At 38.7% G+C, this 14,242-nt stretch overlaps 1 protein-coding gene across 1 annotated transcript in view; it reads left to right on the top strand.

Moving 5' to 3' along the window:
• Positions 1 to 10,727, top strand: part of LOC124596050 (adenosine deaminase-like) — a 112,921-nt gene extending 102,194 nt beyond the window's left edge. The window contains exons 8-9 of the mRNA XM_047135023.1: positions 7,025 to 7,151; positions 9,451 to 10,727. Of these exons, the coding sequence (XP_046990979.1) occupies positions 7,025 to 7,151; positions 9,451 to 9,543 (220 nt within the window). The 3' untranslated portion in view covers positions 9,544 to 10,727. The remainder of the gene's footprint in view (positions 1 to 7,024; positions 7,152 to 9,450) is intronic.
• Positions 10,728 to 14,242: the final 3,515 nt, after the last annotated feature.

The following is a 14,242-nucleotide window of genomic DNA, read 5'->3' as shown; positions in this document are numbered from 1 at the left end:
AGATGAAACATTCAAGATTTCACTAACTCTACATGTTAGTTTTAATCCTAGTAAAAAATATGAAACTTGGGTACCATTTTCTCCTGGAAGGAAGATCAAAATTTTACATCCTGCCATCATCAGAGACATAAGAGATTGTTTTTCTCTTGCTAACATAACTGTGGTGGAGGTTATTTCCCATGTGCTGCTCTTCACTGCATGAAACTCAATCTGCAAGTTAAGCTTCCTTCCTTTACTTCTCATACTTAAGACTGGCAAACTTAACAGGAAGGGCCTTATATACAAGGTGGCTCTTCTGCAGTGAGTCATAAATTGTGGGAGGGAAAGAAAGAGTTGAGAGGGAACATTGTTTACAAGTTTGGAACATGAAATACAACAGTTAATACAAATATGTTGATATTTTTGTTATTCTACTCAGAAGTACTATTGAGTGTACCTGTAAACTCAGTATGAATATAAGAGCAATCCTTCTGAAAATCATCCTAGAACAGGTGTGGCAGTGAAATAGGTGATTTTGAGAACTCCACCATTGACGAAAATTCATTCACAAAGAAATAAAAGAAACAGAATATGAATTTACAATGCCTGTAATTTAAAATGCCCATCAGTTGAAAATGACATCACTTAGGTTGCTGCCCTTTTGTTTCTCACATAGTTCAAGTCTTTTATGGAAGTTAGAGATCAAATTTTGCAAGATTGGCACTGGAATTCGAATATCTTCCTCCAGAATTTGAGCCTTCAGTTCCTGGATGGTGTGTGGTGGGCCACACCAGAAGATCTGAGATTTAAAATGCCCCTAAAGGAAAGGTCAGGGATATGGGAGGCCAGGAAATATCCCCATTCTTGGAGATGAGATGACCAGGGTATTAATGGGATGCTGCAAGATATGGCATGTGGCCCCGTCTTATTGGAAGAATGTGTCTGCAGTTAAATGATAATTAGCAAACTGCTACACTAACAAATGGTTCAACATGTGAGCATAACATTCTATATTTTTTGCGGTGACATCATTGCTGTGATCATCTTCCTCTTTTTTTAAGAAAAAGAGGAAGAAGAAGGCACAATGATCCACTGCACTACACTACCACTTTCTGATTGTGAAATGGCATTTCATGAAGCATTTCAGGATTTTCATATGACCAGTATCTGACTAAAGTTTGGCTTGTTAACAAAGCTGACACATGAAAAATTGCCTTATCACGCCTGATCAGATAGTTGCACAGCCCTGGATTATCATTCATGAACTCCAACAATTACCCACAAAAGCATAGTCTCTTTGGGATGTCATCCACATTCAGTTTGTGCACTATCTGAATTTTGTATAATTGGTGCTGCAGTTCCTTGTGCAATATTCGCTATACACTGTGATCCAATATGTCAAGTTGCAGTGCATGCTTGTGTGCAGAACTGTACATGGGCAAGGAAGGGGGAAGAGGGTTGTTGGATTCTGCTTACAACAACAATGTGCAGGAGATTGATTGATCAGGACTTGTTAAATGGGCATCCAAGGCTACCGTTAAATGACAGAATGGGAAATTAGGTAAAATAAAGAGAATGTATTTCAGTGTATGGTATACAAAGGGCACACCTAGGGTTGGAAGTTACCAGGTGTAGGCCAGTCCAGGAGGATTAACAACTAAATAAGTGGGTAAGGGAAGGGAAGGTGGTTCATGTTAATTGATGTTGGTGGCCAGTCATGAAACGTAGAGGTGGAGGGCCTGCCTCCCAAGAAAGACGTCTGTTCTGCTCAAGGTCTGGATCACAAGAGAGAGAGCAGCTGTGTTCTGCACTGCACAATCCTCCAGGATTCACACACGTGACCTGTTTCCCATACACACAATTGGCTAAAACTGATGGTGTGAATTCACTAGCAGTTTCAGCAGAGAGCTAAAGGTGTCTCTTGTCAACAGCTGTAACTAGACAGAACTGCCTCGTTTCTGAAAGGCAGACAACTTGTGACACATAGTCCCAGCTGAAGCCACTCTGGGAGAAAACTTGTTAAGATTTTTCTGAGCTTTTGAAATAAATTTTTTAAACCAATTCCGTAAAGTATTCTTTGACTGGCTGCCACCCTGTACAGAACATGTGGAACTTCAGCTGTAGTCATCTTCCACTCTTCCAATATTCTTCTGGTGTGCAGATACATGTCGCACTTCCACACTCCTCTTCCACATTATGTCACCTGTTTTCTCAAAGTTCTGTACCCTCATTTTGGTAGCATGTGCTGATGGGCCTGGGTCATGATGTGCGAGCTTATAATAAGCACAAAATACATGCTGTGCGGTCACCTAGGTGTTGTGGTTTTTGTAAAATGCCATCAAAGCAACAGTGCATTGTTTGCTGGTCCATGACATCAGTGAATCAGAGTCAATGACAAAGGTTTGTTGTCCAGATGGTACTGTTCCCATTTTCTGATACCTAATGCAACATATTATTTCTGCAGTTGCCAAATAGCCTGTTTCACTATTGTGTCTGTCACGTTTTCAGCATAGCATATGAACTTAGCTCTTTCTTTCTTGGTGACAGTGGATTCCTTAAGAAAATTCTGCAGATCCTCAATGCAACACATTATGAATATGTCATTTTTGAATATAACCTCACCTTCCTCCTCACTTTTTTCTGTTTGGTTGTACTGCCAGTGATAAGGGAAGCCACCACACTCCACAATTCATTTTTTCTATGTAGTCAAGTTCAAATTGATTGTATGGCACTTTATTAACTCCAAATTATCACTTTTGTACAGGAACCTGAAATTGAAATATTTGTTTCTTCTAACTGTAGAGGGATTTCTTCTTTCCTTGTATTAAAATAAGACATTGTCTCCTTTTATAAATACTAACTAAATGTATGCATGATGATGATGACTTATCCTTCTCTAAAGTATGTAATAAGTCAACAACTTGTCTGTCTCTATGTGTGTAAATAATGCCTCTATTTTTGATAACTGACAGAGTTAACAGAAAGAAATATTAACTTTGCACTTTAATGAAGCTATATTCTGATAATCCTGCCTGTTTCCTTTATCAATGGCACTTTCATATTGCCCATGTCCCTCAAATCCTATTTCCCTATCTTGAATATTTGAGAGGGGGGAGAGGGAGGAGAGGGGGACTATGATTGGTAAGCAATTTCTTCAGCACAACTACTGTTGATCTGACACTTCCTGACAAATTAAAACTGTGTGCCAGACTGAGACTCAAACTTGGGACCTTTGCCTTTCGCAGGCAAGTGCTCTACCAACTGAGCTACCCAAGCACGACTCATGCCCCATCCTCACAGCTTTAATTCCACCAGTCCCTCGTCTCCTACCTTCCAAACTTCGAGTCTCAGTCTGGCACACAGTTTTAATTTGCCAGGAAGTTTCATATCAGTGCACACTCTGCTGTTGAGTGAAAATTTCATTCTACTGTTGATCTGTTTATGGACTAACATACAAACTGTGTGGAGGAAAACTTCCCAGAAACATTTATGTGACACTGCTGTAAACAAGAGTAAATGTTGTGTGTCACTATCAGAAAGCAGGAATAGCACCTCTTTGTGATAGTCTATGCCATAAACTTGAACATAGTTAAATAAAGCTTGTTCTTTAATTTTTTGTGAAATTTTCTGTATTTTAGCAGCATTCAAGGATAGTTCTAATCTGAAAAGTTAATGTGAGAAATAAGGTGAATCACAAGGACTGCATAGCCTTGTCATACAGCTAATCAAGGATATTATTTAAGGGGTAGATTGCTGCTCACCACATAGAGAAAAGCAATGAATAGTATATGGGCACATTTAAAGATGAAGTCCTTTGTCTGTAGACCCACTGCGATGAGTTGCAATCACAGCTGGGGGTATGTAGTGGGGGTACAATAAGAGGCAAGCGGTGAGAATGAGGAGAAATAACAGGGCAGGGCAGGGGAAGATGCTGTAGTGCTGCCTGTGGGAGCTTGCAAGGACATGGTGGGGATAGTATTATGCATGTGAGCTGTGGAGATCGAAGGTGTGTGTGAGGCTAGAGTGGAATGAGGGGAGGGATAGTAGCAAGTGGAGGGGAGGGACTAGTGAAGGTTGAGGTCAGAAAGGTTATGGAAATGTAGGATATGTGGCAGGTAAAGCTCTCACTGCACAATTCAGAAAGCTGGTGCTAGTGGGAAGAATTCAGGTAGCACAGGCTGTGAAGCAGTTATTGAAGTCATGCTTATATGAAGTCTGTTCAAAAAATCCCAGAACATTCATAATTCCTGCCGATGGTGTGTTGGAGAGAAATGCAGTTGGCATCCTGGCACACGCCTGCGTTTAATGTGTAACTGCCAGAAGTTTCATTGTTGTATGTTTGTTAGTTATTTTTCAGTGCTGTATTGAGTAGAAAGTTGCATTGCAACGTTTGCGAATTTCAAGAGGACAGAGTTGGAGCAGCAATGAATCTGCAGTAAATTTTGTGTGAAACTCAGGAAAACTGTTACAGAGACACACTAAATGATGCAGGAATCCTACAGTGATGAGTGCTTAAGCCATACTCAGTGTTACAAATCGTTCACACTGTTTAAAAATGGCCAGGCAGAAGTTGAAGATGATCCTCATTCAGGGCACCCTTCAATGTCTACTGAGGATGCTCGTGTCAGGAACATCAGCAAAATTGTGTACGCCAATTGAAGACTGTCTGTCCAAGAGATTGCAGAAGAATGTAACATTTCAGTTGGATCACATCATGAAATCGTGCACAGCATCTTGGAATGCATCATGTTGCCACCACATTTGTCCAACAGCTCATGAGTCAAGACCAGAAAGACCTTTGCTTGCAATCTGTGAAGAGCTTCTGGATTGCACAAATGAGAATGAAATGTCCTTAAAAGAATCATAGTTGGTGACAAGAGTGGGTCTACAGTTATGATGTTAAGACCAAGATTCAGTCTTCACAATGGGTTGGGAAAGATTCTCCAAGACCAAAAAAAGCTTGTCAGGTCAGGTCAAATGTCAAAGCCATGCTGATTTTTTTCTTAGATTTTGAAGGATTAGTTCATCATGAATTTGTGCCACAGGGGAAAAAATGTTAATCAATGCTACTACTGGGACATGCTGTGAAGCCTGCGAGAAAATGTGAGAAGGAAATGACCCGAAACTGGTGAGACAATTGATAGCTCTTGCATCATAGTAATGCACCCACACATTCATCACTGTTGATGTATGACTATTGCACAAGAAACGAAATCACTGTGCTGCCTCATCCTCTGTGCTCTCCAGGCCTGGCCCCTGCAGACTTATTTTTTTATTTCCACAGTTGAAAACACAACTGAAAGGAAAAAGATTTTGCGATGATAGACAAGATAAAAGACAATTCGCAGATGGTGCTTTGAGTGATCCAGCAAGAGACATATCGAGACAGCTTCCAGAAGTGGGAATGGTGGTGGGAGTGGTGTATCAATTATGGAGAGAATATTTCGAAGGAGATCAAGCACAGTAAGTAAAAGGCAAGTGCAGAAAAATTTTTTGAACAGACTTTATAGTGTTGCATAGCCTGCTGAGCAACTGGGTGATCCAGCTGTCTATTGACCAGTTTGGTGGTGGCCATTAATGTGGACAGACACATTGTTAGTGATCATGCCCACATAAAATGCCACACAGTTGTTGCAGCCAAGTTTTCAGACTACATGGCTGTTTTCACAAGAGGCCCTGTCATTCATGGGATGAGAAATGCCTGTTAGAGGACTGGAGTAGGTTGCAGTGTGGGAGGATATATGAGACAGCCTGAATTTTCCCATTGTTTGAGTTTTAGAGGATCAATATGCCACAGCCTTTTACTAATGCATGCAGAGTTGTGAATGTACATTATGGTTAGCCTTCTATTAACTTGTCTGAAAATAAATTTTTGTCTTACAAAGTGATATTAATTGTTTCCTAACACAATGGCAAGAAATGCACTAGAAAATAAAAACATCTACATCACATAGTTTGTTAACAGGTTGGTTGCTACATGTTGGATACCAGAAGCAACAGGCAATAAACTGATTACTCTTAAATAAATTTAAAAATCTGATTAGGGATATGTATGCCAATAATGTCTTTCTGAGAAGAGGAGGCAAGTTTGAAAGATCAGAAACTTCCTATGTACATTTTTAAATAAAAATATTTCATTTCTGCATCTACATTTACACCTACACCATAAGGAGCATGACAGAGGGTACGTCCCATTGTACAAGTTATTAGGGTTTCTTCCTGTTCCACTCACGTATGGAGCAGGGGGAGAATGATTGTCTGAAAGCCTCTGTGTGTGAGCAGTAGTTACAGAAAGAGTGATTGTCTGAAAGCCTCTGTGTGTGCAGTAATTATTATAATCTTATCCTCACAATCCGTATGTGAGTGATATGTATTGGGTTGTAGTATATCCCTAGAATAATCATTTAAAGCTGGTTCTTGAAACTTTGTTAATTGACTTTCTCAGGATAGTTTAGTCTGTCTTCAAGACTCTGCAAGTTCAGTTCCTTCAGTAACTCTGCGACACTCTCCCATGGATCAAACAAACCTGTGACCATTTATGCTGCCATTCTTTGTATACATTCAGCATCCTCTATTAGTCCTATCTGGTATGGGTCCCACACACTTGAGCAATTTCACACAACTGCTGTTATAATTTCATGAAGCAACTTCAGAGATCAGTCTTTTTTTGATAAATGGTCTAGCCTTTTTTTGAAAAGACAATAAAGCATTCTTTGATTCCACTGTTTACATCAACTCTTTCTGACATGCCAGATAGATAGAAGATAGTTTTGAAAAATTCACAAAGGCAGAAGATAGTTTTGACAAATTCACAAAGCAGTCTATTTCTTCTTAGTTGACACTTTAACATGTTTTATAAAAACTACTATAAACATTATGTTCACTTTTATTCCATGTTTTACAAATAATTTATATCATAAACCTGGACTGCCTACTAATAAGGAATATACATTTCAGTTTCAGATGGATTATGTAGGGCAGGATTGTGAGTTAATGCATATATGATGGCCAAAATTTTTAGTAGCACATTATCTATTATTTTCAGATTTGCTGAAGATGGTGTTAACTTCTCTCTCAATTCTGATGATCCCACACTAACCGGAAGAACGCTAAGAGATGACTATGCTCTTGCAGCTAGTTGGGGTCTTACTGAGGCCCACGCTATTCGTGCAGTAAGTTAAGTCAGTGATATTATTAGAATTATTATCTTATTTTGGCAGTTGTCTTTCTTGTCTATGAACATGGTATGGTATAAAAGCTTATTATCATCTTAACAACTTTACTAGAATAAGGGACACTGTATTTGCAGCTAATAAAACAAAAGCAGTATCTAAAGGATAGATTTCTCATTTTGAAAATGAAGTAGTGAGCCGCAGATAATAATGCAAACTAAGAGATGCTTACTTAACCTTTTGAGAGCTTGTACAAATTCAAAGTAAGAAGCAACATGTTTGTAACTGATGCCACTGTACAACTTGGTTTCTAGACTGAGCAGCATGGGTAGGGAGGAAATGAGTGAGGAAAGGTGGGAGGGGTGGATGAAGAGTGGATCAGAGAGTGGAACATTAATGAAGGTTGCAGAGTAGGCCAAGCAAAAGTGCAAAAGGCAAAAGGAATAGCTCCCTTACAGAAATCACATAAGAGGTGACAGTGTTAATGTTGCTGGGGAGGAGAAAAATTTACATGGGAATCATCTATATCTACATCTACACGGATACTCTGCAAATCACACTTAAGTGTCTGGCAGTGTGTTCATCAAACCACCTTCACAATAATTTTCTGTTATTCCACTCTCTAACAGCACACAGAAGAAATTAAACACCTATATCGTTCTGAGCAAGCTCTGATTTCTATTATTTCTTTATGATGATAAACATGGAAGAAATTGGTTTCAGCAAATAAGATAAATAGTAAAAATAAATAGTAAATGTTTTTCATTCCTCCCTATAACTGAGTCCGAACATATCGAGCAATGACAGGGAAAATTAGATATGTTCAGACTCAATTATAGGGAGGAATGGAAAACAGAACTTGTAATGGATGCATAGAGACATGGAACTCAGAAGGGGAGATAATGAGCATACAGTGTTAAAAGCCAATTCACACTTTCAAATTTCAGAAGTGCTGGTACTGAGAGGAGGGTTGTACAGGATGAATCAGAAACAGCTGTTGAAAGAAATTGTGTTGTTTTGTGTGGCCTGCTCTAACTTCTATCAGCTTTTTTCTTACTCTTGGTAAAAATAAGAAAGAAAAATAATGACTATATGGATTCCCTATTACCTGCCATCTCCGCCTCCCACACTTTCCTGAATTTTGTGAGCAAATGCCTATGCCTCCTTACTTCTTGCTTTATTTAATCATCAAGCAGTACCTTTCCCACTCTTCTTATTCTTCTCAGCCTATATAAGCACACATACCACAGTTTTGTGTGGGTATTTTAACCACTTTGTCTTAAAGGTTAATTGTTGTCTGTCCTCTCTCACTATTTATATTTCATCAAGTAGTTTTCATTATGGTAATAACATATAAAATTAAATTTTGAAATGAGTACTGGCAAAAAACAGAGACAAAAGAACACACATACTGAAGCAGCAAGTTTATGACAAGTTATCTGTAGGCTGGACAATACCACTTGCAATTTAAAATGGAATGCTTCTTCAGTTCACCCATCCCAGTGTGCTGCATAGCTCAGTGCACAGCCTCAGCCAACCAGTACTCCTTTTTCTATTCCAAGCTTCACAGGCATATACCTGGGACAGACTTGTCAGAATTTTTGTAAGCAAATAAACTCAAGAACATACTGATAGCTGCTTCTCTACAGAAGGGAGCTATACTCACCCTTAAAATATTGACGCTACTGCTAGCTCCCTTACAGTGATTTATCTTCTCTTGTAGCATTTGCAGCTGACCTAGTAACGATTAGCTACTTTCATTGTCTGGAACACTGTTATTACTTTGTACAATACTACATGTCACTGCCAGATGTCTTAAGTCAACTGCCATTAGTGCAACACTGAGTTGTACAATCATTGCCATTCTATTTAGTGTGACATAAAGAACTAACAAAGAAAGGCTAGATGTGGAGTCTACTGAATGTACTGTAGTGGTTGCTCAACACTTCTGTAAAATGATGCACTGACATTTCACTGGCCATTTCTTCCAATAACTAATAATCCATCCTTACTCTCACACTTTGTGTCTTTTCATTCATTTTGCTGGAAGTTCCTGTTTCTGTTCCTTCTTCCTGTAGATTACTTTTTTAAAAAAAATTGTATCAGTTCATTACTGTTTCTAACTATATGTGTTTGTTAGTCTGATACACCATTTATTCTTGTGTCAACTTTTAATGAGACACTCTTCTTCAATAACACATAATATTCTTACAGAAAAAGTTACATTTTTTTAAAATATTCATACATATAATTCTGTTGACATATGAACACACAGCAGTGAAATGTCTGTCTGTTTCAGAATTTAAATGCAGCCCACGCATGCTTTCTGCCAGATAATGAGAAAGCCCAGCTAATTAAGAAGATCTACAAAGAACTAAACATAAGTGACTAAATTATATTTAAAATGTTGTTGGTGACTTCTGATATATTAACTTTAATAATTAATTATGTAAAGTGGAATTACCACTCTGGATTGGAATCACATTGCTTGACATTGATACAATGACTTACTTCCCCTTTCTTCTTTTCTTTTCCAGTGCTTCACTTCTCAAAGAAATAGCATATTGTTCCAGAAGAGAAAAAATTAAAATAAAATAATTAAGTGAGTAAAGACAGTTTCATAAAATAACAGTTCTGAGCAACTGTAGATAGGAACATATGTTAAGAATGTCAGCTACATGGTGCTTGGTTGTTTTTGTGAATAATACCGTCTAGATTCTAGATTGTTTAATGTGTTTTGATTTATTATTACATTTTAGCTACTGCACCATTTCTGACTAGGTTTTATCGCAACTGACTCTAAAAAAAAATGGAAATGATCATATGGCATTGTTGGCCAGGAGGCCCCATTCGGGGGAGTTTGGCTGCTGTATTGCAAGTCCTTTTTAGGTGATACCACATCGGCATCTTACAAGTCAATGATGATGAAAATGATGATGAAGGACACACAGCACCCAGTCCCCAGCCAGGAATCAAACCCATGCCCCCTGCGTGGTAGGTTGTAATGCTACTGCTACGCTACAGAGGCAGACTGCAACTAACTCTAACTTTGTTTCATATGTTATGGATCTGATCATGGCTGTAGCTAAAACACATCATAATAAATGGAAGTACATTAAATGAACTAGATGATATTATTCACTAAATCATTTGTGGAACTTATTATCTTTAGTAACAAGTGAGTGACTGTCTTTATTCATTCAATTGTTCATATCTCATTTAGGATTTTCCCTTACCATATTGAAAGGAAAATGTTACTCATTTCTCATTAAATGCCAGTAGTCACTTATAAATGCACATGTACAACATGTCATAGATGTTACATATAAGGAATAAATTATAAGTGCAGAGAACTCATACTAATACTGGGAAAAATAAAAACTTGAGATTTCATGATGCCTTAGAATGGTGCCTGTAATTTTGTGGAGTATCAGTAAGAATGGTGAATTAGTTTTCCCAAAAAAGGAAATAGCAGGAAAGAATTAGTCTTCAAATCTGAACTAATTCTGTCACATAAATATCAAATTTTATGTTCTCAAAGCACTAGCAGTACACAAATAAAAACTGTAAAATAAACCTCTATTGTTTCTTTCAAGTTCTGCTTTCTCCTGATACTAACCAATCAAAAGTTTCATAAAAATGATTGACCTAGCGTTTAGAGTCAAAGAATGTTTGGATATGTCTGTGAAAGTGCACAGAATTTTTCAACTTCTCCATGTGGAACATTTTACAAATGGTAACAGGGAAATTTTACGATGTATATATTCATATGCAACACTTTCAAGAAATTTGTGTTTTAATTCCAAGTGTCAGTGACACAACTAGCAAATTTCTCAAACGTTTCATTTCAGTTTCTTAAGGCTTAAAACTACCCTTATAACAAGAGCGTGTGTCGAAACTTCCTGGCAAGTTAAAACTGTGTGCCGGACTGAGACTCAAACTTGGGACCTTTGCCTTAGCAGGAGAGCTTCTGTGACGTTGGGAATGTAGGAGATGAGGTACCGGTCGAACTGAAGCTGTGAGGATGGGTTGTGAGTCATGCTCGGGTAGCTGTCAGTAGGACACTTGCCCATAAAAGGCAAAGGTCCTGAGTTCGAGTCTCAGTCCGGCACAAAGTTTTAATTTGCCAGGAAGTTTCATATCAGTGCACACTCTGCTGCAGAGTGAAATTTTCATTCTGGAAGAGTTTGTGTTAAATGAAGGAGATGCTGACTGGGATGAGACACAGTCTTTTGTCTTAAGAATTCCGTAGCATTCTACAGAAATGTAGACAACATAAGGTAAGAAATCAAGCATTTTCTTTCCATTGCTTCATCAAAGGAAGATAACAAACGACACCCAGGGATACCCTATTTAAATAAATAGTGTTGTGTCTCGTGTATCTGTTCTCATTGGGCATGTATTTGTGTGGGGCTCTGCAAGCTGATAAACTCCAGCAGTCGCACTAACAGAGGTAATCACTGCATGCCTGCAATCCAAGGGGTCATGGAAGATGCTGATCCCTCTGAGGAATTTCCATAGAGTCATCTACAAAAGAAAAATTTATTTACACAATCAAAGAAACATTCATTGTCTGCAAAGTCAGTTAATGCTAGCCATGTGTTCTGTAAGATCACATGTTAATGTGGCTTGCATGCTGGAAAGGTGACGCTTATTGACTCAAGGTAACATATTCATTTAGCCTTCAAATGATACAAATTACAAAATGGATTAGGAATCTTATAAAGAGATATGTTGATACGAAATGACATTCTTCTATGTGGATGTGTTATCATGTTACTGAGCAAAACTGGCAAATTTGAATTATCTGTTTGTAGAACTTTATTTAAGGTATATCACAAGACAATCAGAGAGAGCCTTTGGTTGACACAGCTATAGCTAACAGGTCTTGATACTGCTGAATTATCAGCTTCAACATCCTATAGTTACAGCAATAGTAGAGAAATTGGAGAACCCCAATATCACAAATCCAAATAAGTAAAAACACAGGCACACTGAAACATTTGAGTGTGTGTAGTTGATGTTAACTGTATTCAGTATGGCTAAACAGCTTTAGAATCATGTTCTTAAAATGGAAAATATGGTGAGGAGATTTCATTACACACCTTGTGAAGTTTTACAGCATTTGACACACATGGAAAGCTACTCGATTGTCCTGGAAGTGCTCTGTCAAGATGCTTCATGTTATAATGGGCTCTCTTGCTATTGCTGTACCATTTTCCTGCCAGCTTCAGTTAAGGATTCTGAGATCACTCTTCCTTGGGCAGAAGTCCTGTTTCTACATGACACACTTCTATCCTTCTGCCTTGAAGTTATTTATATTTGTGAATGCTAGCTCAAAATGAAAAACAATATTCCTGCTCAGTCTTCAAAGGAAGCTTATACTTCTTTTGCTCCAAGTTGTCATTATTCTATGTCACACTACCTCTCTCTCTCTCTTTTTGTATTTCTGGACTTAAACTGTTTTGCTCAAAGAAGAGTAAAATATAAGTAACACGGAAGTGTCTATTCTGCAGCTGGTCAGGGTTTAGTGAAAGTAGACACTGAGCATCAGTGACAGAGGGGAGCAAAGGTCGTTATTTTGAAGTGACACTTTGTGGGTGGTGGGGTGGGCTCTTTCCTTGGCTCACTGGGTAAGGTGTGAATGAAACACTGAGGGTTCCACTAACAGTTAATTATTGAGACATAAGACCCTTTAAACAAACACAGTGATACACTGTGTTTTAACTTGCTTAATTCCTCATGGTTGTGGAGTGGCAGAGTTGAAGCGTGCAGATTCTGGTGACAGCTTATGCGATGATGGCTCGTGTTGCAGTGTCACGCCAATGGTGTATACTTCCCTCAGTACTGTGCCTGTGACTCTCTGTGGTGGCGGCACAGCCTTCTACTTGTGGATTTGCTTGTAGCGTTATTAATAAGCACCTATGGTGTGGCGCGGAGTGCTCCATCCCAGAATCAAACTGTGACCCTCAGGTTCATCAACCCCTAGGTTCACAGGTGATCCATTTGGTGAGGCTGCAGTCCCTTCGTCCTCACCAGCCACCTGGGTAAATACCATGCGAACTTCATCCTGGTAACATCTGGAATGGCATCTTCTGCATTGACCTTTGGCACAGTACCAACATCTTCTTCTGTTGAGCAGCGTAGTGGTTAAATCGTTGTAGCGAAATATGACATCCACTGACTAACCATAGGCCCATCTGTCCGGGTGATGTTTCTTTCTGTCTTCTTTCTCCCCTCAAAGGACCTCCTCAAAGGACCACCTCATGCCCATTTGTCAGAGGCATTTATTCAGCATTTTTGCCAATGTTGCAAAGTTTCTACAGGGATGCCTGACTCTTTGGTCATTGATCTATTCTTTTCATGTTGAGCAGAAATGTGACTAATGTGGACACACATGCCAGCTTTCCATTGTTTTACCACTATGCTGGCGTAATTGGGCATTGCCCTGTTGTCCTCTTCTGCATCGTCAGATATGTCACATATGTGAGTTCAGTATGCTGACAATTTCTGGAGGATTGTCCGCTGATGTGCAAACTGTGCTGGCCATTGTTCTCCTTGGAAGCATTGCCCAGCTGCTTGGTCATTGATCTGTCGAAATGCTGACTGCTGCTGTGCAAACTCTGCTGGTCATCGGCCTTCTCACATTGGGCAAAAATGTCACCAGTGTCACACATGTGCTGGCTTTCCTTGTTTGACTGCTGCTGCTTCTAAATACTGTGGCTTAACATGTCAAAGTCTCTAAGATGTTTATCTAACCTATAATAAGTCTTTACATATTTTTCTGCTTTGAAAAACTGTAAATAACACATAATTATTATACACCTTACAATTTCAAGGAGTTTAGTGATGATCAAGGAAAATTACTTTATATTTTCCTACAAACTGATACATTATTGTTACTCTGTGTGGCCATTTTTGTAGTTCCATTAGAGCTAGGTTCTGTTTGAAATTAAGTCTGAAACTCTCTCTCTCTCTCTCTTTTCACAAGCTGCAACATGGTCACAAATTGAACAGTGACCTGAATATAGAATAAATTTCCTTTACTTCACAGCTTTGGTCACAAATTTTTTGTCATCAGACTATCGGTT

The sequence above is a fragment of the Schistocerca americana genome, chromosome 2 (genome assembly GCF_021461395.2).
Source record: "Schistocerca americana isolate TAMUIC-IGC-003095 chromosome 2, iqSchAmer2.1, whole genome shotgun sequence".
Lineage (NCBI taxonomy): Eukaryota > Metazoa > Arthropoda > Insecta > Orthoptera > Acrididae > Schistocerca > Schistocerca americana.
The sequence above is the reverse complement of the archived record's forward strand: the minus strand, read 5'-3'. Positions and strand labels throughout refer to the sequence as shown.